General features: G+C 43.5%; 1 protein-coding gene across 1 annotated transcript in view; it reads right to left on the bottom strand.

The window, feature by feature from the left end:
• LOC148896228 (myelin basic protein-like) overlaps window positions 1-13,441 on the bottom strand; it is a 41,683-nt gene extending 28,242 nt beyond the window's left edge. Inside the window, exons 1-2 of the mRNA XM_088998912.1 lie at window positions 13,232-13,441; window positions 6,191-6,249 (exon numbers count right to left, since the gene is read on the bottom strand). Coding sequence (XP_088855038.1) covers window positions 6,191-6,235 — 45 coding nt within the window. The 5' untranslated portion in view covers window positions 6,236-6,249; window positions 13,232-13,441. The remainder of the gene's footprint in view (window positions 1-6,190; window positions 6,250-13,231) is intronic.
• Window positions 13,442-22,819: the final 9,378 nt, after the last annotated feature.

The following is a 22,819-nucleotide window of genomic DNA, read 5'->3' as shown; positions in this document are numbered from 1 at the left end:
ATCCAGTACTACTTCGCGGTTCACTTATCGCGGCATCAGTGCATCGCAGATTTTTTTTCAGGGGAAAACAAAACTTTTTTTCTAATGGCATGCAAATGTGAAAACAAACAAAGTAAAAGAAACAAAACTGCAAACAACACCGCAAACAAAGCAGAATATAATCAAACACACTGGCTTTGAACAGTTCTTTGAACTGTTGTCTATTCTCAAAAAAAGGAACGACAAAAAAATGAAGAATGTCAACAACTACCGATAACAATGTTCTTCCAAATTCTAAATTTCTCCACTGTGAAACTAATAAAGGCAAATCCAATCCAATTCTCTCGGAGAAAGACTCCTTCAGTAGAAAAAGACGCTACAGTGCAGCGGAGTCAGGACGAATAGGCACAGCAAAATATTGTTTTACAACAACGTTCTGTAAACTATTAAAAAAGAGGTTTTGTTTTTTGTTTCATTCTGCAGTATATATAGTTTTGCATTGTAAAAAAAAAAAAAGCTGACTCCATTGTACTTCGCGGATTTCACCTATCGCGGGCAATTTTTGGAATGTATCTCCCGCGATAAACGAAGGTTCACTGTACTTGTGAAAAAGCGTGGCAGGCAATCTGACACCATGACCTCGTTATCTTACTGACTGACCTCTTGAGAAAATGATGACTTCTCCTAAAATATACTGCTTTGATGCAGTACATTTATCATCTTGGTGTTACAAGTGACCGAGTAGGTCTGAATGCATAGCGCCCCCATCACATTGTCAAGTACACGCTCATGCTGAGACCGCAGTAAATCAAATCCATTTTACAGCGACTCAGCAGGAATTGCCTTGAAGTGATGTGTCACAAGAAAGCAAGTGAGCAACACCATGTTAACGATGCTTCCTCTGAAGAAATACCATACTTCAGCAGTTGTTCTTTTGGGATATTTCAGTGACACCAAATTTTCCAGACAACTACATGTTTTGAGGCGTAATAGATAAATGCCCTTCTCAATAGGAACATATCTCTCCCTCTCCCTCCATCTCCCTCTCATTTCCTCTCTCTCCCTCTCTGTCCCTCTCTCTCCCTCGCTGTCCCACTCCCCCTCCCTCCCTCAATCCCACCCCTTCCCCGCTCTCTCGGAACAGTTGCCATGACAATGAGTTGTTTTGCAAGACACCTAATGTCTTTGATGTTACGATAGTGAATGCAAAAGGAAACATGAGACAATGGCCTGATGCAACGTTATGACCGCTTGCACAATATAAAGACATTTGTGACAAGATGACAGGCTTACAAAAATGCTCTGTTAGAGATATTAAAGCTCCAAGAGAGATACAGTAATACCTTGGCTTACGAACGCTTTAGCTAATGAACTTTTTGCCTTACGAACATTAAATTCGCGAGAATAGAATCTTGGCATACAAACGAGTTTTCGAGAAACACGGAGTGCCATAATGAGTGATGTGTCGTTCGCGAATGAGCCGGTTCTTGGAGCTGGATCTCTGAAGTGAACGAAGAGAGCCGGCTCCTAACAAGGAGCTGGAAAAGGCAGCTGACTTTTTTATGTCATCTATTCCCCGCCCCTCGTCTTTGGTTAAAGTCGCACGTGATTGGTCAATATCTGTGGTAGAGGAGGGGATAATTACAGACACACGCAGCAGTGAGGGGAAGGATGGATAGAAAACACAGTGAAATTTGGACGTGTTTCAACTTTATTGATAGTTTAAAGGCAGAGTGTAGACTGCAAGGTTAAAATATCCCATCAATCAGGCTCCACAAATAACCCGCACAAGCCATCTGTACAATTTGAAGTCAAAAGACAAGCAAGGGAACCAGCTATTAATGAAGTTTCTAGTGTGTCTGCCTGCACCTGTTGCTGTTGCAATATCACAAGTTCGAAGATGTAAAACCCAGAGCTCCTTGAGGCACTTGATGCAAAAAGCTATCAACCCAGCTAAACAAAAAACACTTGATCAGGAACTGGCTAAAATTATTGCACTACCTACCAATTTTTCTCCGTGCGTGCATAGAAATAGTATCGATATAACCGGGACTATCGATATATCCAATATCGATATAACGAGACTTTACTGTGTGTATATATATATATATATGGAGGATGTGGAAAACCACACTTGAAGCCAATGGCAAGCCACTAACGCAAGTGTCCATCGCAATGTGGCATATACAAGGTGATGCACTCTCCCCACTCTCCCCTCAGCCAGATAATCGCCAAGACAGGCTATGGATACCGCCTCAAAAATGGAGCTACGATCAGTCACCTCCTCTACATGGATGACATAAAGCTATATGCTAAGAGCGAAAGGGACATAGACTCCCTGATCCACACAACCAGGATCTACAGCAGTGATATCGGAATGTCATTCGGGCTGGAGAAATGTAGTCGGATGGTGACTAAGAGGGGCAAGGTAGTCCACACTGAAGGGGTCTCACTCCCTGAAGGAACAATAGCAGACATTGAAAACAGCTACAAGTACCTTGGTATACCACAGGCCAATGGCAACCTCGAACTAGCAACAAGGAAAGCGGCTATGACCAAATACCTCCAGCGGGTGAGGCAAGTCCTCAGAAGCCAGCTCAATGGCAAGAACAAGACCCGGGCAATAAACAGCTATGCCCTGCCAGTGATCAGATACCCTGGAATAATAAGTTGGCCAAAGGAAGAGATTCAGACCACGGATGTTAAGACCCGAAAACTCACCATGCATGGAGGGTTCCATCCCAAGTCCAGCACCCTGAGACTGTACACAAGCCGTAAGGAAGACGGCCGGGGACTAGTGAGTGTGAGAGTCACTGTCCAGGATGAAAAATCCAAGCTCCATGAATACATCAAAGAGAAGGCTCCAACGGATGATGTACTCAGAGAATGTCTCAGACAATGGGGAACAGAGGATGAGGTGCTGGAAGAGGGACAATCATGGGAGGAAAAGCCCCTACACGGGATGTACCACCGAACAATAGCAGAAGTGGCTGATCTTAAGAAGTCCTATCAGTGGCTAGAGAGGGCTTGCCTAAAGGACATCACAGAGGCACTCATCCTGGCTGATCAAGAGCAGGTCCTGAACACCAGAGCCATCGAGGCAGGGATATACCACACCAGACAAGACCCAAGGTGTAGGTTGTGCAAAGAGGCACCTGAAACAATCCAACACGTAATTGCAGGGTGTAAGATCCTGGCAGGGAAAGCCTACATGGAGCGCCATAACCAGGTGGCTGGCATAGTCTACCGAAACATCTGTGCAGAGTATGGACTGGAAACCCCAAGGTCAAAATGGGAAACACCTCCCAAGGTGGTAGAGAATGACCGAGCAAAGATCCTGTGGGACTTCCAGATACAGACTGACAAGATGGTAATGGCCAACCAACCAGATATCGTGGTCATAGATAAAGGGGAAAGGAAAGCCGTTGTCGTGGATGTAGCGGTCCCGAGTGATGGAAACATCAGAAAGAAGGAACATGAGAAAATCGAGAAATACCAAGGGCTCAGAGAGGAACCTGGAAGGTAAAGGTGACAGTCGTGCCTGTGGTGGTCGGAGCACTCGGGGCAGTGACCCCCAAACTCGACGAGTTGTTACAACAGATCCCGAGAACAACATCGGATATCTCGGTCCAGAAAAGCGTAAGTACTGCTTATTACGATACTATTTCTATGAACGCAAGGAGAAAATTTACATGCCGCAGAATCGGCTATATCGATAGTCCGGTTATATCGATATTTTTTCCGACTCCCGAGAATATCGATATAACGAGACTTTACCGTATATATATATATATATATATATATATATATATATATATATATATATATATATATATATATATATATATATATATATATATATATATATATATATATCAGTGACATGCGGTGAATAAGCTACTCAACATTTACCATTTGTTTGGGAACAGTTAATGTGTTTTGTTTAAAATGTCATGTCAGCATTCTTTATATATACAAACTGTAGCATAGAAAAAAATAATTTAAAAAAACGTGTTATCGCGTTACCTTTACTTATAAATGAAGTCAATGTGCCGCTCCTACTGAAGAAAAGCATCGATAACTTCTATGTAGAAGCCTTCCTTATCTTTCTTCAGTTGTAAACATCTCTGTCTCAATGGAGAGCACTAACAGTGAAAACAGTCGTCATCCTTGATCAGTCCTGTTTCGACTGTATGTTTTCAGTCATTTCAGTGCTGAGAATGACTGCTCCACTGATGCTATAGTAGCTGGAATAGTGAGCACGAGCTATACTGTATAATAAAGTTATATATAACTATATAATAAAGTTGTTTTATTTACCGTTGTGATGGTTGTTGATGGCTTGATGGAAAGGAGTGGCCGGTTTCATCAGCATTAAACACTTGCTAAGAAATGTAGCCTTCTACTTTCACCATCTTGAGGTGCTTTCTCTGCGATAATTTTACCTAGTTCATCATCAATTGTGTTCTGTTTAGCTGGGTTGACAGCTTTCTGCATCTAGTGTATAGATGGCTTGTGTGTTATTTGTGGAGCCTGATTGATGGGATATTTTAACCTTGCAGTCTACACTCTGCTTTTGAACTATCAAAGTTGAAACGAGTCCAAACTTCACTGTTTTCTATCCATTTTTCCACTCTTTCTCTGTCATCTGCCTATCTAATTAATGTTTAACCCCCACACCCCCCCTCACTGCTGCGTTCCTGACCAATCACGTGCAGCTTTAAGACCAGGAGCGGGGAATAGATGACAAAAACAAGTCGGCTGCCATTTTCTTGTTTGGAGAACGGCCTCACTCTCTCTCTGTTCTATTTAATGTTTGCAGCTCTGTAACCCCCCCCCCCTCAACTGCTGCGTTCTTGACCAATCACATGGCTGAAACAGAAGACTGGGGGCGGGGAATAGAGGACAAAAACAAGTCGGCCGCCATTTTCTTGTTAGGAGAATGGGCTCGTTCGCGAACGACACGTCACTCGTTGTGGCACTCCGTGTGTATCCCGAAAAATAGTTTGGATGCCAAGGTTAAATTTTCATAAATTTAACGTTCGTAAACCGAAAAGTTCGGAAGCCAAGGAGTATCACTGTAGCTAAAAATGTAGCTAAAAATGAGGGACGGATACCACCCGAGGGGTGAGATGAAGATTTTTTTTACATCTATAAATCCTCATCTCACCCCTCAGGTGGTGCAAATGCCGCACTCCAAAATACGATCACACTATATTGCTTGTTCAATCAGTGCTGCGGAAAATTTGGTTTGTCATCATGTGACCATTGTGATAGTACAATTACTAAAAAAAAAACACACACATTAAGGCCATGAAATGTATTTACTTTTTATTTTTTTTTAAAATGTGTTTTTTAATGTCTTGAATTTGTAAAAGTTCAAATGTTGATTTTTCACTTATAAACGGTACAGTGACCATGCATATGAATGGATTGGGTTTGGTCCCTCTAACAAGGTTCAGAACCACTGCCTCAGAACATTGAATTGTTAGAAATGATACGGGCATGGAGAGAAAGTCTAGTGACCGGCTTGTCAATCTGGACTGTGTATTACGCACAGACTGTGTAAAGTGGGCAGGGCTGCGGAATGCCCCAAAATGGATTGCATTTTGTCCAAAAAAATTCAGACAGTGGAGGTAAATTTTCACACATGTACGACCAGTTAATTTGCAGATGAAAAGAAAATAAAGATGTCTCTCATATTTTTGTTGACAAATTCCTGCTCCACAATTTATGAATGCAATACAGTAATTCCAAAGTGCGTAAAATAAATTGTACTAGAAGGAGATTGTATACTTTTATTGTCAGTCCATTTCTGGACGCAAACTGAATGCATTTTTGCCATAACAATAAGTAATTTTAAGATCAATGTAAGAAAGCTCAAGTTGATCTGTGTGAAATCGCAAACATCAATGAAATTGTCGAAGACTATCCATTAAAGTGAGAGCTGGTTGTTAATTTTTTTCATAAATAAGTCAGGTAAAAAGTAATTTTTTTACACATTAAGTGAAATATAGAAATCAATAGCAAAAATTATACTTAAGCATTGCTGTGTTCTCTAAGGGTTTTTCGAGAAGTTGACGACAGTTAGTGAATTAGTTGAAATAACAGAGCATGACTGATTGGCCACAATCAGTCCAAACTCCTAAACTAATAAACTAATAAAACATAGTTTTCACGCAGGCATGACGGCACCTTGAAGGATTCATACCTTGTTGTCTGTTATTGACTCTCTCTTTCCTAACCGCTGCCCCATGCTGCTCACCGAGGCTGTAAAGAGCGAAAAAGAGCAATGAAAGACCAGTACAAAACCAGGGGGTTGGAAAAACTGCGTCTGTTAGGCTAGTTTTGACAAAGCAAGAACAGAGACTACTAAAGCATGACTAAAATATGCCTCGTTGTGCACCACTAAGGACAATTATGTCATGGAAAAACAATTTCCTTGGTGATTACATTCTAGGAATAGATGTGATTTGACTGTATGCATGTCATGTCCTGTAGAACACAGAACACAAATGATAATAATAATACTACATTTCATTTATACCATGGTGGTGTGAGGTTCAGTTTGGATCGTTCGTACAACAGACTGCTAAGGCAACATAGGCTTAGTTATGCTGATGAGGTGATATCAGAGCAAATAGGGCAATCAGGGCAGTCGTCAGTCAGGACAATAGAAGTAATCAGTGGAGCTGCAGGGAGTCGTCCTCTGCTCACCCCAACCTGAGAGCAGGGACCAATCATAGTAGAGTCCGTCATCGCCACATCTGGACAGTAGGGATATGTATAGGGCCGAAACTACCAGCAAGACTTTAGTTCGCGGAAGAAACATCTTGGATAAGAAGCGAAACGCCCAACACCTTCAAAGAAGTACGGATGACGGCTGAAGGCACCTTTTTATATCGATTTCATTTATAAATGAGTGAAATTTTCTCCAGTCGACGGCTTAGATTGAACTCTTTCTCGAGTCGACAGCGAACAGGTTGGATAGGATCAGGAATGAGTATATCAGAGTGACAACTCATATTAGAGGTTTTGGAGAGAAAGTCAAAGAGGCAAGACTCAGTTGGTTTGGATGTGTCCAGAGAAGAGTCAATATATTGGGCGAAGGATGCGGAGCATTGGACTGTCTGGCAGGAGACCGAAAGGAAGGCCTAAAAGGAGGTTTATGGATGTTGTCAAAGACGACATGAAGGTAGCTGGTGTGAGAGAAGAGGATGCACAAAACAGGGTTCGATGGAGGAGACTGATTCGCTGTGGCGGCCCCTGAAGGGACAAGCCGAAAGGAAAAGAAGAACAAGAATATTGAGTTGACATTTGCCATCTTCATAATGTTAGTTGCACAAAAAAGTATGCGTTTGTGTGTGTGTGTGTGTGTGTGTGTGTGTGTGTGTGTGTGTGTGTGTGTGTGTGTGTGTGTGTGTGTGTGCTACACATGCACACAAATGCGCGCACACACACAAGCGCGCGCACACACATGCACAGGCATAATGAATATGCTGGTTTTAGGACAGAAAGAGCAATCCACCCAAAATCCATCGACCCATCAACTGTATCATCACAAGGTTCGCCAGGGGTCTGGAGACTATCCCAGTTGTCTTCCGGCAGTAGCCGGGGGAACCTTGAGCGAGTTGCGAGCCAATCACGGGGCATACATACACCAACAACCTTTTGCTATCACACTAAGGGGCAAGTTAGAGTGTTCTATTTGCCTGCCTTGCATGTTTTTAGAATATGGGAGCAAACCGGAGTGACGAGAGAAAACCCACAAGGAGAACATGCAAACTTTACACAGGGAGGCCGGAGCCGGAATCAACCCTGCACCTCTGTAATGTGAGGTTGTTACAACAATATCCAAAGGCTGTATTTTTGGTGTTAAGTGCCGTACTTAGACTTAATGCAAACCAAAAACCGTTGAGTGAGGTAAGTAAGATATCACAACCAAATGAGAGGTCTCACAGCCAGTTTCACTCTTGAATGTTGTTACACAATCAAGGCTGTGATCCTGCGAAGACTTGCAAGAAACGACTGTTGCATAATACGGTGGAAAAAGGCTGAAAGGGTCATCGAGCAGTCTGGGTGTGACAAAAGCCCACAATTACAATACATAAGCATTATTTCTTAAATGAGAAATCACACATACCATCGGCTGACATTTACTCTCCCACTCAGTGTCCTGTGATTTTGAAAGTCATTAAGGAGGTGTTAAAAAACATGCCGTGGGAGCAAAAAAAACATACAGTATGTTGAGCCGGTTTAATCTATTACAGTGTAATGCTATATCGCTGTTCAACTTTCGCTTCTACTTAAAAAGTTGGAGTCATACTAATTGTTCCCACAGACCAAAGATAAGATGCCTGTATCATTCTAAACATTTAGAAACAAAACCGTTGACATTCAAAAGCACTGAATAGAAAACAGAAGTTGTTCACAAAAAATAAGAGCACAGCACAACATGAACAGAAAATGTCAAAGAAAAACATTTTAAACAAGTCAACTAAATAGGATTTTGAAGAGGACACACAGTACCACTTTATTTTTTAAATGATCAATCAAGACCTGAGGCTGCATAGTGTCCAAAGCATCCAGAAATTGACTCACTATGACATTGCCATCCTTTCCAAGATGGCAATGTCAGTTTGGTCAATAAGTGACAAGGACAATAAACTCAAGCAAGAGGCTAATAGGTAAATTTTGTTGGAAGGGTGACGGGTCAGCTTTAAATGCTGGCGAGAAGTAGAGTTGCAATAGCCAGAGGGACCGCACTTTTACTCTGAAACATCAGGGCCACTACTGGCTGTCTCTGTTGCTTTATTAACACAAGCGATACTTATTAAAATGTTCAGAATCAGAAAACCTTTATTTGTCCCACAATGGGGAAATTAGCAGTCCACAGCAGCAATTTGAAAAGGGGTAGGATGGGGGGGTGAAAGGATAGAAAAACAACATATTCTAAAAATATCAACTGTATACTGTAAATGTGCGAATGTGCAAAAAAAATGTTGACATGGCACCTGTTTTATTAAGAACAGTATTTCTGTATGTAAGGTAAGCAGCAATTTCCTTTTAACAAAATCAGTCTTGTCTTGTATCCAGATTATTTTTCTGCTTCGTCCATGTTAGGGACCCAACAAAACAACAACAACCATATTATGGCTCTGAAGCTGATTATACCTGAGGTAACGAGACTCAACTTGTTGATGGAGAAGAGGCGCAAACGGAGAAAGAAGAGAGAATTTAAGTTGACTCATTTCAATTGACAGTATCACTTTCACTTCCGAATTTCAGAATGTTGGCAACGTGTATAAAACTATTAACTGGTATGAAAGTGTTTTGAAGAAAGAGCTATGCCAAGACATTATATTCTCTGCTACGGAAAGTGAAAAGAAATTCAGTGAGATGCAGAGGAATGCATTCCTGAGGATTTGCCAGCCAAGTAGTCACAGGCAAACACAGCCTTGGCCTTAAACTATGGTATGCGAAGGTTAAGGAACAACCTCTGGCATTTTCTCTTCTGCACTAGTAGCATAATCCTATTATGTAAAATATTTCCGTCGAAAGGCCATCAATAGAACACAAGATTAGGATATCTCAGAATGTTGTGAATATGTGGTCATTGTGTTTTATGCAACCTGGAATTTGATGGTTTGAAACCATAAAATCCCTCATCAACTAAAAGGTGAGGATTACATCATGCACACGATGTTGTATTAAAAAACAAGATTCTGCCCAACACCCCTGTTCTTTCCGCACTGTGTTCTTCTCCTTTGTGAGCCATTGTTTTTGGTGTGGTCAAATAATTGTGACAATTGCGGCTTTTTAATGATGCATAGATTTACACAATCTGAGTACGTTGATTGCAGACGCATCAGATGATTGTGCATGTTGGGAATTTGGTGGTTTTGTCATGGTTCGTAGAAGATTTGCAGACAGTTTTGACTTGTCCTAAATCGTTTTTCTCAACAAGATATTTTGAATGTGTTCAAGAAAAACTGTTTGGGACAAGAACCGCATTTTGGGGGATATGAAATGCTATTTTTCCCCCAAACTTTGAACCACGCGAGTTCTTTATAGATTTTTACAAGCTGTTGTTAGCTGTTTTACAAGCTGTTGTTAGATTTTCCCCCTTCTTGTCACATCTGACCAATAAAATCAAAGAACATATCATGCTGCCATATTGAATTTTCATCAATGAATCAGCAGCTCCAGGAGAAGGCAATTGGCTCATCGAGAGACAAAGTGTTGGGTTATTTTGATCGTTCGCCCTTGGTTCATTTCTTCGATGGGTGTTGATGGAAGAGGATGGTTAAATCATCAGGGAGCCAGGTGTAGAACAGAAAGTTGGTTTATTCTTGGAGAGTGCGAAGGCATCGCGGTGTCGGCTTAAGGAGAGAGCATGGCGGAGAGAGAGAGAGACTAACTAGGAGGGAGAGCATTTTATACGACGTGCCGTGTGTGACGCGAAAGGATGTGACGTAATGTAAATGCAACATCATGTAAAGGAAGGCAGGATATGACGTATCAGCAAGTCCAAAATGTAAACAAAGATTACCAAGCGATGTTTAGAGATGTTTGTATGGCGAATTAACCCAACACAAAGAGTAAGAGAATGTGACTCGATGGGGACAAAAACACAAGGCATGACAGTTTGAACAAATAATTAGGAGCCAAAATTCATGTGTGTTTAATTTAAGTAAAGAGAACAAGTGTAACACATTATACATTGCAGTGTGAAAAAAATCAACCATCAGCAACAGGTTTTGAAAAGCCAGTCTGCTGTCTGACGGCGACGACAGCACAAGCTCAGGATGAAAGTGACACAGCGACAACGAAAGAGAGAATGAGAGAGTATGTGGCGAGAAAAATCTGAAGCTATTCCAATCAGACACCCATAATTCAGTGCATAGGAGGAAGAAGAGGACGTCTCTCAGCGACTTGCTATCTTTTTATAACCAGCCCTGTTAGTGAGTGCTTACGTGTCCCGTCTCCCCCCCCCCCCCCCCCCCCCCCCCCGATGTCAACTCGCAAGTGACAGGAGCAAAGAAGTGGTTTCGGTGTTCGCAAAAAAAAAAACGCTTTTCGAACAGGGTCCTGGAACGAATTATGGTCGAGAACCGAGGTACCACTGTACTTGGGGTCAACTGTCCAAAGCAAAGGAGAGTTTGGAAAAGAGGTGAACAAGTGTGTCCAGGCAGGGTGGAAATGTAGGAGAAAAATGTCAGGTGTGATGTGTTATAGAAGGGCTTCAGTTAGGATTAAAGGAAAGGTGTATAAAACGGTGGTGAGACCAGCCATGATGTTTAGACTGGAGACAGTGCCACTGAAGAAAAGACAGCAAGTGGAGCTGGAGGTAGCAGAGATAAAGATGTTGAGGTTTTCTTTGGGAGTGACCAGGTTGGATAGGTTCAGGAATTAGTATATTAGAGGGACAACTCATATTAGAGGTTTTGGAGAGAAACTCAGAGAGGCCAGACTGAGAAGGTTTGGACATGTCCAGAGAAGAGAGAGTGACTATATCGGAAGAAGGATGCTGAGCCTTGAACTGCCTGCCAAGAGACCAAAAGGAAGGCCTAAGACGAGGTGTATGGATGTTGTCAAAGAGGACACGAAGGTAGCTGGAGTGAGAGAAGAGGATGCACAAAACAGGGTTAGATGGCGGACACTGATTCGCTCTGGTGACCACTGAAGGGAAAAGCCAAAAGGAAAAGAAGATGATGATGTCTTACTTTGCTATGGCTTCACTGCTTTAATACAGCACTAATAATGACTCTTATTTCCATTACTAAATTCAATGACAGGTAGATTTACTTATATTTTCATTTATTGACGCAAAATAGAAGATGTATAAATTGCCTCATTATGCTGTAGTGTTAAATCAGTCTCTCTTTCTTTCTTTCTTTCACAAAAAAATCGATATACAATTCATTGACATAAATAACAAAGAGGGATTGCACCATGATACGATATCATTGATGTGTTAGATGTTCCTTCGCCAGAGCCACTGACGGAACTAACTCTGTGATTCATATTTACTAGTTTAGCTGGTTAGAAATGACACCGCATGACGTTACTGACAGATTTCAATATGCGTTCATTATGTTTGCGACAAGCACCACGTGTGCCTAAACTTGAGGTGGGCATTGCACGTCAATTGAACTGCCAGAACTAGATTATTTAACCAATTATGTATTAAATTGATTCAGAAACCTTTGTCACTTACACACCAAATTTATATTTATTAGCATACTATGACCGAATTGATAGCATTTATTTCATTGTCTAAAACATGGAGCCAAAGATGAAAAGGAAAAAAAAACTGTCACAAAATCAGCATGAGTTTTCAGGTCGTAAAGGAGGGGAAAAAGGGAACAACAGTCCAGGACCCAAGACCGGTGGGCTGATAACTGAGCATTTTATGTTTTTGGAATTACAGTAAAGTCTCGTTATATCGATATCGGATATATCGATAGTCCCGGTTATATCGATACTATTTCAATGCACGCACGGGGAAAATTACATGCAAACAGGGTCGGATATATCGATAGTCCCGGTTATATCGATATTTTTTCGGACTCCCTTGAATATCGATATAACGAGACTTTACTCTAAAGTGGTTTGGTGGCTTCTCCAAATACTGTAGTAGGACATATAATACTTCATAAAGAATAGTTTGGGAATACAAATATGTAAGACATCAAAATGAATAGCAAACCAAGGGAAGCTTTTGCAGTATAGTATCAGTATCCCTCGTCAGTCCTTTAAAACTCAGTTTTCTTTAACAATGAAGACTGCGTGAACTACTGTAATGAAACTAATAATATTTTTTGTAGGGATAGATGTCAGCCGAAATAATGTAAATATTATAAAAGTGAAATGTTTGGATACTAATCAAATATGATTTGGTGTGGTTTTATCGCGTAATTGTAGTAAATTCTAAAATTTATGTCAGGTGGTTGTTATCACAAGCACCGAGACAGTCGAGCTGGTTGTCGTGACTAAAATTAGTTGTAATGATATTAACAGAATTTGAAGACAAGGAAGCAAATGAAAACGGGTTTTGTTGCGCAACACGACGTGTGCCAAGCCAAGTAAATGCACGTTAAGTGGGTGACCTGTTTGTCGTTCGTAAAAGCACTCGCGCAGTTCTGTTGCAGTCGAAGCGTACGAACCTAATCAGATATACATAATCATATCATCGTTGAGTATATTACAGTTGTTATTGTGGCTAAGAGCAAGACTGGCGTGCACGTACCCTTCTCTCCGGTGACACCGTCTACAGCATCCACAGCTGAGCCTTGCCGTCAGCCCTGTCAGTTGTCGTCAACATTGAACTGTACACCTTTCCCCCGTCGACGTTACTCTGGTCAAAATTTTAAGGAAAACACAAGGGGAAAATAAAACAACGCCGCGTGTCGGCGTTTCCTGTTTGAGGTAGCTGACAATGATGATGGTGTTTGTCAGGGGTGGGGCGGAATGCAGCTCGGGGAAAGCTAAAACACGTCAGTGCATGTTTTTTTTCGTGGGACGTTGAATGTAAATGTATGTTAAATATTTACTCCGTCAAAAGAACGAATCGTGTATTTATGAAAGCATCTACTTCTTCTTCAATGCTCAATTATAAAACATTACCTGTAACGTTTGACTCATTGGAAATGCTGCAATTTTGCATTATACCATGGCATTAAAGGCTGTAATAAAATTTGTTTTATATGGACTGCCTGACTGTTTGGTGGTTATGGCAAATTTAGACCTGATATTCAAAAGCATGTCGAACACTGCCTCACGCTCCCGAACACTTCTCTCCCGACTTGTTGGTGGAAGACACTCCCCATGGCCGCTCCTTCCTTGGCCGTGATTACCTGAGTAGGTGTCTCGCAACCAGACTTGACCGTCGGCATCAAAATTATTATTTTGATGATCTCCTTAACATACCAACAACAGCAGCTACAGCAACGTGTGGGTACTTGTACTTCCTCTATGTATTTGAAATTATTTTTACCTTCTCTTAGTCTAAAATATTTGCCCATCGAGGCGTTGGTAAAGGGGAAGTCAAGTCAAAAATGTTCTTGACAACTACGTATATATTGCACGACTGTCCATGTTTTGTGTTATATGTTGTGTTTATTATTTTACTGTATTTTAACTGTTTTGTTAAGTGCTTTGTTACACCTCCCGCTGTTGTTAAAGTGCTATAAAAATCAACATGTATTGTATTGTATTGTATTGTATTGTGTTGTATTGTATTGTATAGTCTTGTATTGTATTGTATTAAATAGTATATTCTGTGTTGCCCAAGAGTCTAAACAAGAAATTGTGATTAATGATGCATCTTCTGAAACTGGCCACTTCCGGGTTCATTTTTTTGCAGATTTTAGACACTTTAAGTCATTTTTAACACAACACAACATTCCTACTTATTTCAAACCGATAAACACTTTAAGTCAAAAATGAGTGCATCCAAAAGATAGGCTGCCAAATGAAAAACAAAGTAATGTAGTTTATTCAATACATTGTAAGAATGAAAATTGTAAAGAGCAGTACATTGGGGAAACTAAACAAATTCTCAAAAAAGACTTTATCAACATTGCAGGGATAATACTAGTCAAAGTCAGTCAAAGTCAGCTTTATTGTCAAATATGCATGACATACAGCACAGATGAAATTAATGTCCTCTTGGAGCCAGCGTGCAAGACATGCAAGGCACTTATAACGTGGCTAAAAGACAGACAATTGACAACAGGCAATACATGTAATTTCTGTATGTAAAGTGAGGTAGTGTCGTCTGGAAAGTGAGGCAGTGACATATGGAAAGTGAGGTAGTGACATATGTAAAGTGAGGAAGTGACGTATATAAAGTGACGTAATGTAGTAATGCAAAAACAAACAACAAGAAAGGGTTGAAGTGAGGTCTTGCAGAAAAAAATGAGAAGGAACAAAAAAAAGAGTTCAGGATGATCGTACAGCATGTAGCGTGTACTCAGAGTTCGGTGAGTGTGGCAGTGGGAAGGGGCAGGCAGGGCTGGGAGGGAGTTGAGTCTCCGGACTGCCTGGTGGCAGAAACTGTCCTTGAGCCTGCTGGTCTTGGCTCGGAGACTGCAGTCTCCTACCCGATGGCAGCAGGCTGAAGAGGCTGTGGGAGGGGTGTGTGGGATCGCCAGATGGCTCTGCGGGTGAGGCGGGTGTTGTTGATGTCCTGAAGGGGGGGGGGGGGGGGCACCGATGATCTTCTCAGCTGTCCTCACAATGCGCTGCTGAGTCTTACGGCAGGACATGGTCAAGATGCTCTCGATGGTACCACGGCAGAAGGAGGTCGTGATGGGGGTCGGGGCTCCAACTCTTTTGAGCTTGCGGAGGAAGTACAAGCGCTGGTGGGATCTCTTGGCCATTGATGCCGTGTTGTGGCTCCAGGACAGGTCTTTGGATATGTGCACTCCCAGGAACTTGGTGCTGCTCACTCTCCACTGCAGCACCGTCGATGGTTAGTGGAGCATGCTGGGGGCGCACTCTCCTGAAGTCAACAACAATCTCCTTCGTCTTCTGCACAGTCAGACGCAGATTGTTGTCCTGGTACCACGTGGCCAGGCGGCTGTCCTCGTCCCTGTAGGCTGTCTCCTCATCGTTGTTGATGAGGCCCACCACAGTCGTGTCATCCGCAAACTTTATGAAGAGGTTGGAGCTGGGTGATGATGGTGAGCAGTTGTGCGTGAGCAGAGTGAAGAGGAGAGGGCTCAGCACACACCCCTGGGGGCCCCCTGTGTTCAGCGTGATGGTGCTGGAAGTGTTGTCGCCAACTCTGACTGCCTGTGGTCTCCCCGTCAGGAAGTCCAGCACCCAGTTGCACAGGGAGGTGCTGATCCCCAGTTTGCTCAGTTTATCGGTGAGCTGTTGGGGGATGATTGTGTTGAATGCTGAGCTGAAGTCGATGAACAACATTCTGACGTAGGAGTCTCTGGTCTCCAGGTGGGTGAGCGCTGTGTGGAGAGCAGTGGAGATGGCATCATCGGTCGAGCGGTTGGGCCGATATGCAAACTGGAAGGGGTCATGGTTGGGGGGGAGCGCAGCCTTGATGTGGTTCATAACTAGCCGCTCAAAGCACTTCATGAGGATGGGAGTAAGTGCGACCGGGCGGTAGTCATTGTGGCAGGTGGGGGACGACTTCTTAGGGACCCGGATAATGGTGGTGGCTTTGAGGCACGTGGGCACAACAGCCTGGCTCAGAGAGGTGTTGAAGATGTCCATGAAGACATCTGTGAGCTCCACAGCGCAGTCTCTCAGAACACAGCCAGGAATGCCGTCGGGACCCGGGGCTTTTCGTGCGTTGGTCCCTCTGAGGGATCGCCTCACGCTGTCCTGGGACAGTGTCAGCACCTGTTCGCCGGGAGGTGGTGGGGTCTTCTGTGCTGGAGTGCTGTTGTCTGCCTCGAAGCGGGCGAAGAAGTCATTTAGCTGGTTCAGCAGAGTAGTGAAGTTCTCGCAGGTCTGTGGAGAGGGCTGGTAGTCTGTGATGGTCTGTATCCCACGCCACAGGTTCCTGGTGTCTCTGCTGTCTCTGAAGTGGTTGGCGATCCTCCTGGAGTGCTGTCTCTTGGCCATCCTGATGCCACGTGACAGGTTGGCCCTGGCTGTTCTCAGGCCCAGCTCATCGCCAACTTTGTAGGCAGCGTTCCAAACCCTAAGGAGCCTGTGGACTTCACCCGTCAGCCATGGCTTCTGGTTGGCCAGGATGGTGACAGATCTGGTGACAGTCTCGTCATCCATGCACTTCCTCATGTAGGAGGTAACAGAGACTGTGTACTCTTGGAGGTCGGTGGTGTTGTTGTAGGTGGCCGCTTGTCTGAACATGTTTCAGTCAGTGTTGGAGAAGCAGTCTTTGAGTGCCTCTGACAACCCATCAGGCCACACCCTTATCTGCTTCCTGACTGGTTTGACGACTTTGACAAGTGGCCTGTATGTGGGCATTAACATGATAGTGGAGTGGTCCGAAGCTCCTAGCTGGGGGAGGGGGTAGGCTTTGTAGGCTCCTTTGTGTGTGGTGAAAACATTGTCCAGAATGTTGTTACCTCTAGTCGGAAAGGTAATGTGTCCATGGAGTTGTGGAAAAACGCTTTTCGGGTTGGCATGGTTGAAATCGCCAGCCAGGATAAGGAAAGCATCTGGGTGGGCTGTCTGTTGCTCGCTGATGTGCTGGTAGAGTTCATTCAATGCCGCGCTCCTGTGGTTAATTGAGTTCGGGGGGATGTAAACTGCTACCAGCAGTATGGCACTAAATTCCCTCTGCAGGTAGAATGGCCGACATTTTATGACCATAAGCTCCATCAGTGGTGAACAGTGTTTGCATACCACAACAGCGTTGCGGCACCAGGCATCACTGATGTAAACACAGAGTCCCCCGCCGCGAGTCTTCCCCCCCCTCGACGAGCGCTCTGTCTGCCCGGAAGCTAGTTAGCTGGGCTAGCTGGATGGCACTGTCCGGTATGCTGTCGGTCAGCCATGTTTCCACAAAACAAAGCGCACGTTAGCCAGCGTGATGGTATGAATGGACGGCCGGTGGGGGCTAGCTGCGAGCCTAATGCGGATACCTCCATGCTTTCCCCTGTTCTGTTTCCTCATACAGCGCTTGTGGCGCCTCCACTCTGGGTTGGGTGCAGGAGTGGGGGTTGGATTAAGAGTGGGGGTCAGTGGATCAGCCGATTCCCTGAGCAATCCATGCTTGCGTAGCACTTCTGCTTCAGCTGGTTTTGGTTTTAAAAATGAACTGCCGATGTCGAGCAGTACCTACCCCCTCACGGGAGTAGGTACGCCTCGGGTGTAGCAAGGCAAACGGAGACAGACATTTACACGAGTGAGACAAACATAATAAACACGAAAAAAACAATTTGCCGGGAGAGAGAGGAGCCACTGCGTGTGCACGCGCCGCCATCTTGGAAAAAAAACCTAGTGGGCCTCAATCAGCAGTACATATGCTCCTAAAAGCTCGCAACAACTCATTTGACGACAATGAGGTTAAAATTTTAGCGAAAGAACATAGATGGGTTGAAAGGGGAGGAAAAGAAGGGATTTTCATAAAACAACTAAATCCTTCATTAAACCGGTTTGGTGGGATGAGGTTCAATTTGAATCGTTCATACAATAGCCTGCTTAGGCAACATATGATTAGTAATACTGATGAGGTGATACCGGTCGAAGTGGGGCAATCAGGCCAGTCGTTAGTCAGACAATAGAAATAATCAGTGGAGTTGCAGGGAGTAGTCCTCTGCTCCCCCAACCTGAGAGCAGGGACCTATCATAGCAGAGTCCGGCACCGCCATGTCTGGACAGTAGGGATATATATAGGGCCTAAACTACCAGTAAGACTTCAGTTTGCTGACGAAGTTTCTTGGATAAGAAGCGAAACGTCCGACACCTTCAAAGAAGTACAGATGACGGCGGAAGAAACCTTTTCATCGATATACCACTCCTGTACGACTGAGAGCTTACACAGACATATTTTTATTGGTGTTTTGCATTTGAGTAAAAATATCATACTGCGTCTTTTAGGTATTTTAGATGCTATAAAACATTTTTCTGATGTTAGGAAACAAAAAAGTGATTTCTGTTGTCCTTTAAGAGGTTCTTAAGAATAAAAATAATAAGAATAAGAAAGCCTTTAAAAAATTCACAATTGGGAATATTGAAATTATGTACACCCAAATCATGTTTGTAGAAATATTTTTTTCACAAGAGGGGACTTTTCAGTTTCGTAAATTTTATTTCAGATGTAAACAATCAATCACACACGCACGCACGCACACACACACACACGCACACACACACACATACACACACACGTTTTGCTACATGGTGGGGACATGGTGTGCAAAGGTTTTGACCCGTGGGAACCCAATTTCAAACATGAAAAAAACATTTATGAAACTCATAAAAAATTGATTTTAGGACCCAAATTTTTTTAGCCTGGGCTCACTCAGAAATCGCTTTGAAATGGCATAATTCTTGATTTAAATTTTCCAGGTTTTTCGCAACTCCGTGTGGGGACTTAACGAATCATGTCAAACCAAAACTACCAGCAGGTGGCACTTATTTTTTTCAAGAGACAATATTTAGAGCCTATAAGGTCACCAATTGTGTTTTGCAGGAGCCATGATCGTATATTTTTTGACAATTCTAAATTTTGAACACAAATTGTGAAATATTTAGTTCAGATGCACAACTGGGTCCAAGCCCCCTCCCATTTTCTGACATGATATCCGACAGAATAATCACGCACATGATGTAGGTCTGTCAGGTTCTGTCACAACCAACAGTTTGACTGCATCCAGTATTGGACTTTTCAATGTGCTATTCTTTATTATTTATCTGTGAATTACATCCCATTGGTGCTGCCAGCAATTTTTTTGCTTCATAAATATGCTGAGTTCCAACACTTGGTGTGGTATTTGTGTAGTTTTTAGATTTGTATGTTTGATCTATGGAAAATATCACTTGTCTTTTAATTACATATTGACTAACAACCTGTGCAGATCGGATCTAAATGACAATCTTTTAATGTTCTCAATTTTCAATCTAAGTTGCTAGAACAAACATACTTTTTCTTGCATATTTATTGGATTGGATTTGACTCTATTAGTTTCACCGTGGAGAAATTTACATTTCACAGCAGAAAAGTTATGAAAGAAATGAAAGTAGAAAAGCAAAATACAGAAGCTGCTGGAAAGGCAGCCACTCTCGCGGCGCCGTCTTGAAGACAAAAGAACAAAAAAACTGAACAAATAACATGACAATTATAAAATAGATAAAAGAGAATCAAGTAAATTAACACTGCTCACGTACCAATTTCAATGGCAGCCTCCAATCTTTTTAATAATTATAATACACCAACCTGAAATTTCAAACATTCAAGACATGGTGGTAAGAAAATAAATACAAATTGCTTTCATATTAACTGCATGTAAAACGTTCACGATTGAAATAAAAGTGCTGGACAAAATTGGTGTGTCCAGAAGTTTAGTCAACAAATTGTCACGGTTTGCAAGGTGGTGATGACGGGTTCGGAGTGAGTGGGGTCTCGGACTGACATTGACGCGGACGTTGCACGGCTCGTCGTGGATGAGACTCAATTCGTCATGCACGACGACAACGTGGCTGGACGTGGGCGTGCAATGCCAGTCACCCAGGGTCACCCTGGACGGCCACCTGGAAGGAGGTCTCGGCCGGACGTTTACGTGGACGTTGCGGCTCGTCGAGTGACGCGATTCAAACGCGACGAGGCTTGCGCTAACGTGGACGTAGCATTGCCAGGCACAGGGTGGAAATGAGACGGGTCCGATGTACCTGCGGGATCCGAGAGTTGGCCGGTTCATTCTGTCACGTTTTGCGAGGTGGTGATGGCGGGTTCGGATCCCAAAAAGCAGGCAGGAGGGAGCAGGAGGTTGTTTGACAAATTGTATTAAAATAAAGTCAGCAGGAACAAAATGTAAAACATCAAAATGATCTGAATGGAAAAAAATACAAAGTAGCAAAAGAAGACCAAAAGTAAAAGCCCGCCAAGGTTAAACAAACACGTACACGATGCATGCTGCAACCAAGCAGCAAACAAACAATGAATCGGCACCGGATGATCGTGCCAGGTGTCCTTTTAAGTGTTATTGATTATAACAGGGCTGACGTCGCTACCCGCTGGTCGCCAATATGCGCATAGATGCGCGCCGGTGCTGGCGCAGTGGAGCTACAAAGTTGCTCCAGCGGCTGTCAAAATGCGTAAATGGGGCGGCCCAAATGCATCGCTGCACATGTGTTTTTGCGTTTACAATAGAATTGGGGCTGCAGTATTAGCTGTATGTTTCAATTTAATGCGATTTTATAAAAATCATCGAGTAATGCTGGCTGCACTGGGCCATGAACCATGGTGAAGGTGGTGACAACAATCTTGAAAATACAATTTATGAGACCAATCTATGTCACCGTAGTTTCATCATTATCTGAACGAAATATGCTGGATGCTCTCGATGCTAGTGTGCCACGTTGTTGGCATAAGGCCGTGACATCGAATGCTACATGCAACGCACCAATTGTAGGCCTTGTGTTACGTATACGGATTTTCACATATGAATATGTTGTGGCGGGCATGCTCATTCCTCTATTCCTTCAATGTATTACTTGCTTAAGGTTGTCCATCGTGTCCGATGATGATGTCCAGCTCTGCTTCTTCTTGTGGGACCATTTCATGTGACTGTATAGCCCAATCCGTGATCCACACTGCTTGCCACAGGCAGAGCAGGGGAAGGCATTGACTGGGGTTGTGGGTATGGCACTGGCATGATGTCTCCTTTGACGTTTCCTGGTCCGTCGATCAGCTCTGTCTTCCTCAAGTTTCTGTATGCCTTGTTGGAGGAGCTGCCGCCAGATGGAGCGTTGAGCTGCAATGTCCTCTAGCTAGGTCGGTCGGGTTCAGGCCGCATTGTTTCATTGCAGTCTTCACCTGGTCTTTATAGCGTTTTTTGGGGCCTCCTGCCAGGCGGCGGTCGAGATGGAGCTGGCCATAAAGCACCTTACGTGGCAAGCGCTCTTCTGGCATCCTGATCACATGGCCAAGCCAGCGAAGTTGGTGCTGGGTGGCTGTAGCTTCCACACTGGTGCAGTTGGTTTTGCAGAGTATTTCAGTGTGTGGGGACTCTGTCTCTCCAGGATAGCCCAAGGATGCATTGCAGGCACGTGATGTGGAAGGCCTCAAGCATCCTGAGGTGGCGACTGTACAGGGTCCATGCTTCGCAGCTGTAGAGGAGGGTTGACACAACAACAGCCCGATAAACTGCAGTCTTGGTGTTGTGTTTGAGATCTTTGTTTTGAAAGACTCCTCCTAAGTCTGCCAAAAGATGCTGATGCCTGTTTGATCCGGTTTTGTATCTCTCTGTCAATGCTGCAGTCGTCAGAGAGAAAGCTGTCCGGGTATTTGAAAGAGTCCACTATTGCTAGTGGCTTATTGGAGATGGTGAATGTTGGTGGATGAACTGGAGGAATGGATGCCCACTGACCGATTACCTCAGGCTTTTCCATATTGACAGAGAGGCCCATACGCATCTGCAGCAGCTGAGAGACTAGCTTTTAGTGCTTCTGGTGTGTGGGCCACAACTGCACATTCATCTGCATATAGGAGTTCGATGACTTGCTCTGATCTTACTTTCGTGACTGGCTGGAGCCTCCTGATGTTGAATAGATTTCCATCAAGCCGGAATTTTATGGTAACCCCACTGTTCATCTCATGGAGCAAAAGTGTCACGCACAGGAGGAAGACGTTGAACAGGACTGGTGCGAGGACACATCCCTGGCGTACACCAGTCTGCACCTTGAAGGGTTGTGATTCATGGCCACCGATAGTCACACGTGATGTCATCCCATTGTGAAATTGGCTAAGGATGTTGACACATTCCTGTGGGCTTCCAAACTTCAGGAGAATATTCCAGAGAAGGTCCCTGTTGACTGTGTCAAAGGCCTTTGACAGATCAATAAAAGCAACAAAGAGGTTCTGGTTCTGATCCCAACACTTCTCCTGAAACTGCTGATCTGTCAAGACCATGTCTAGGGTGCTCCTGTTCTTCCTGAAACCACACTGGGATTCTGGCAGCAGATCTTCTGTGATGCAGTTTATCAATCTATGTAGCATCACTTTAGCCAGGACTTTACCAGCAACTGCCAGAAGTGAGATGCCACGGCTGTTACCACAGAGGGATTTGTCCCCCTTCCCTTTGCAGATGGTGACAATATTTTCATCTTTCCACTGCTGAGGCACAGTTTCATGCTTCCACACATCGCTGATGAAGAGGAAGAGGGCATGGGTACAAAGGTA

This window comes from Hippocampus bargibanti, linkage group LG06 (genome assembly GCF_051943395.1).
Source record: "Hippocampus bargibanti isolate YZ-2025 linkage group LG06, ASM5194339v1, whole genome shotgun sequence".
NCBI classification, from domain to species: Eukaryota; Metazoa; Chordata; class Actinopteri; order Syngnathiformes; family Syngnathidae; genus Hippocampus; species Hippocampus bargibanti.
Note: the sequence above shows the minus strand (reverse complement) of the source record. Positions and strands in the feature narration are given on the sequence as shown.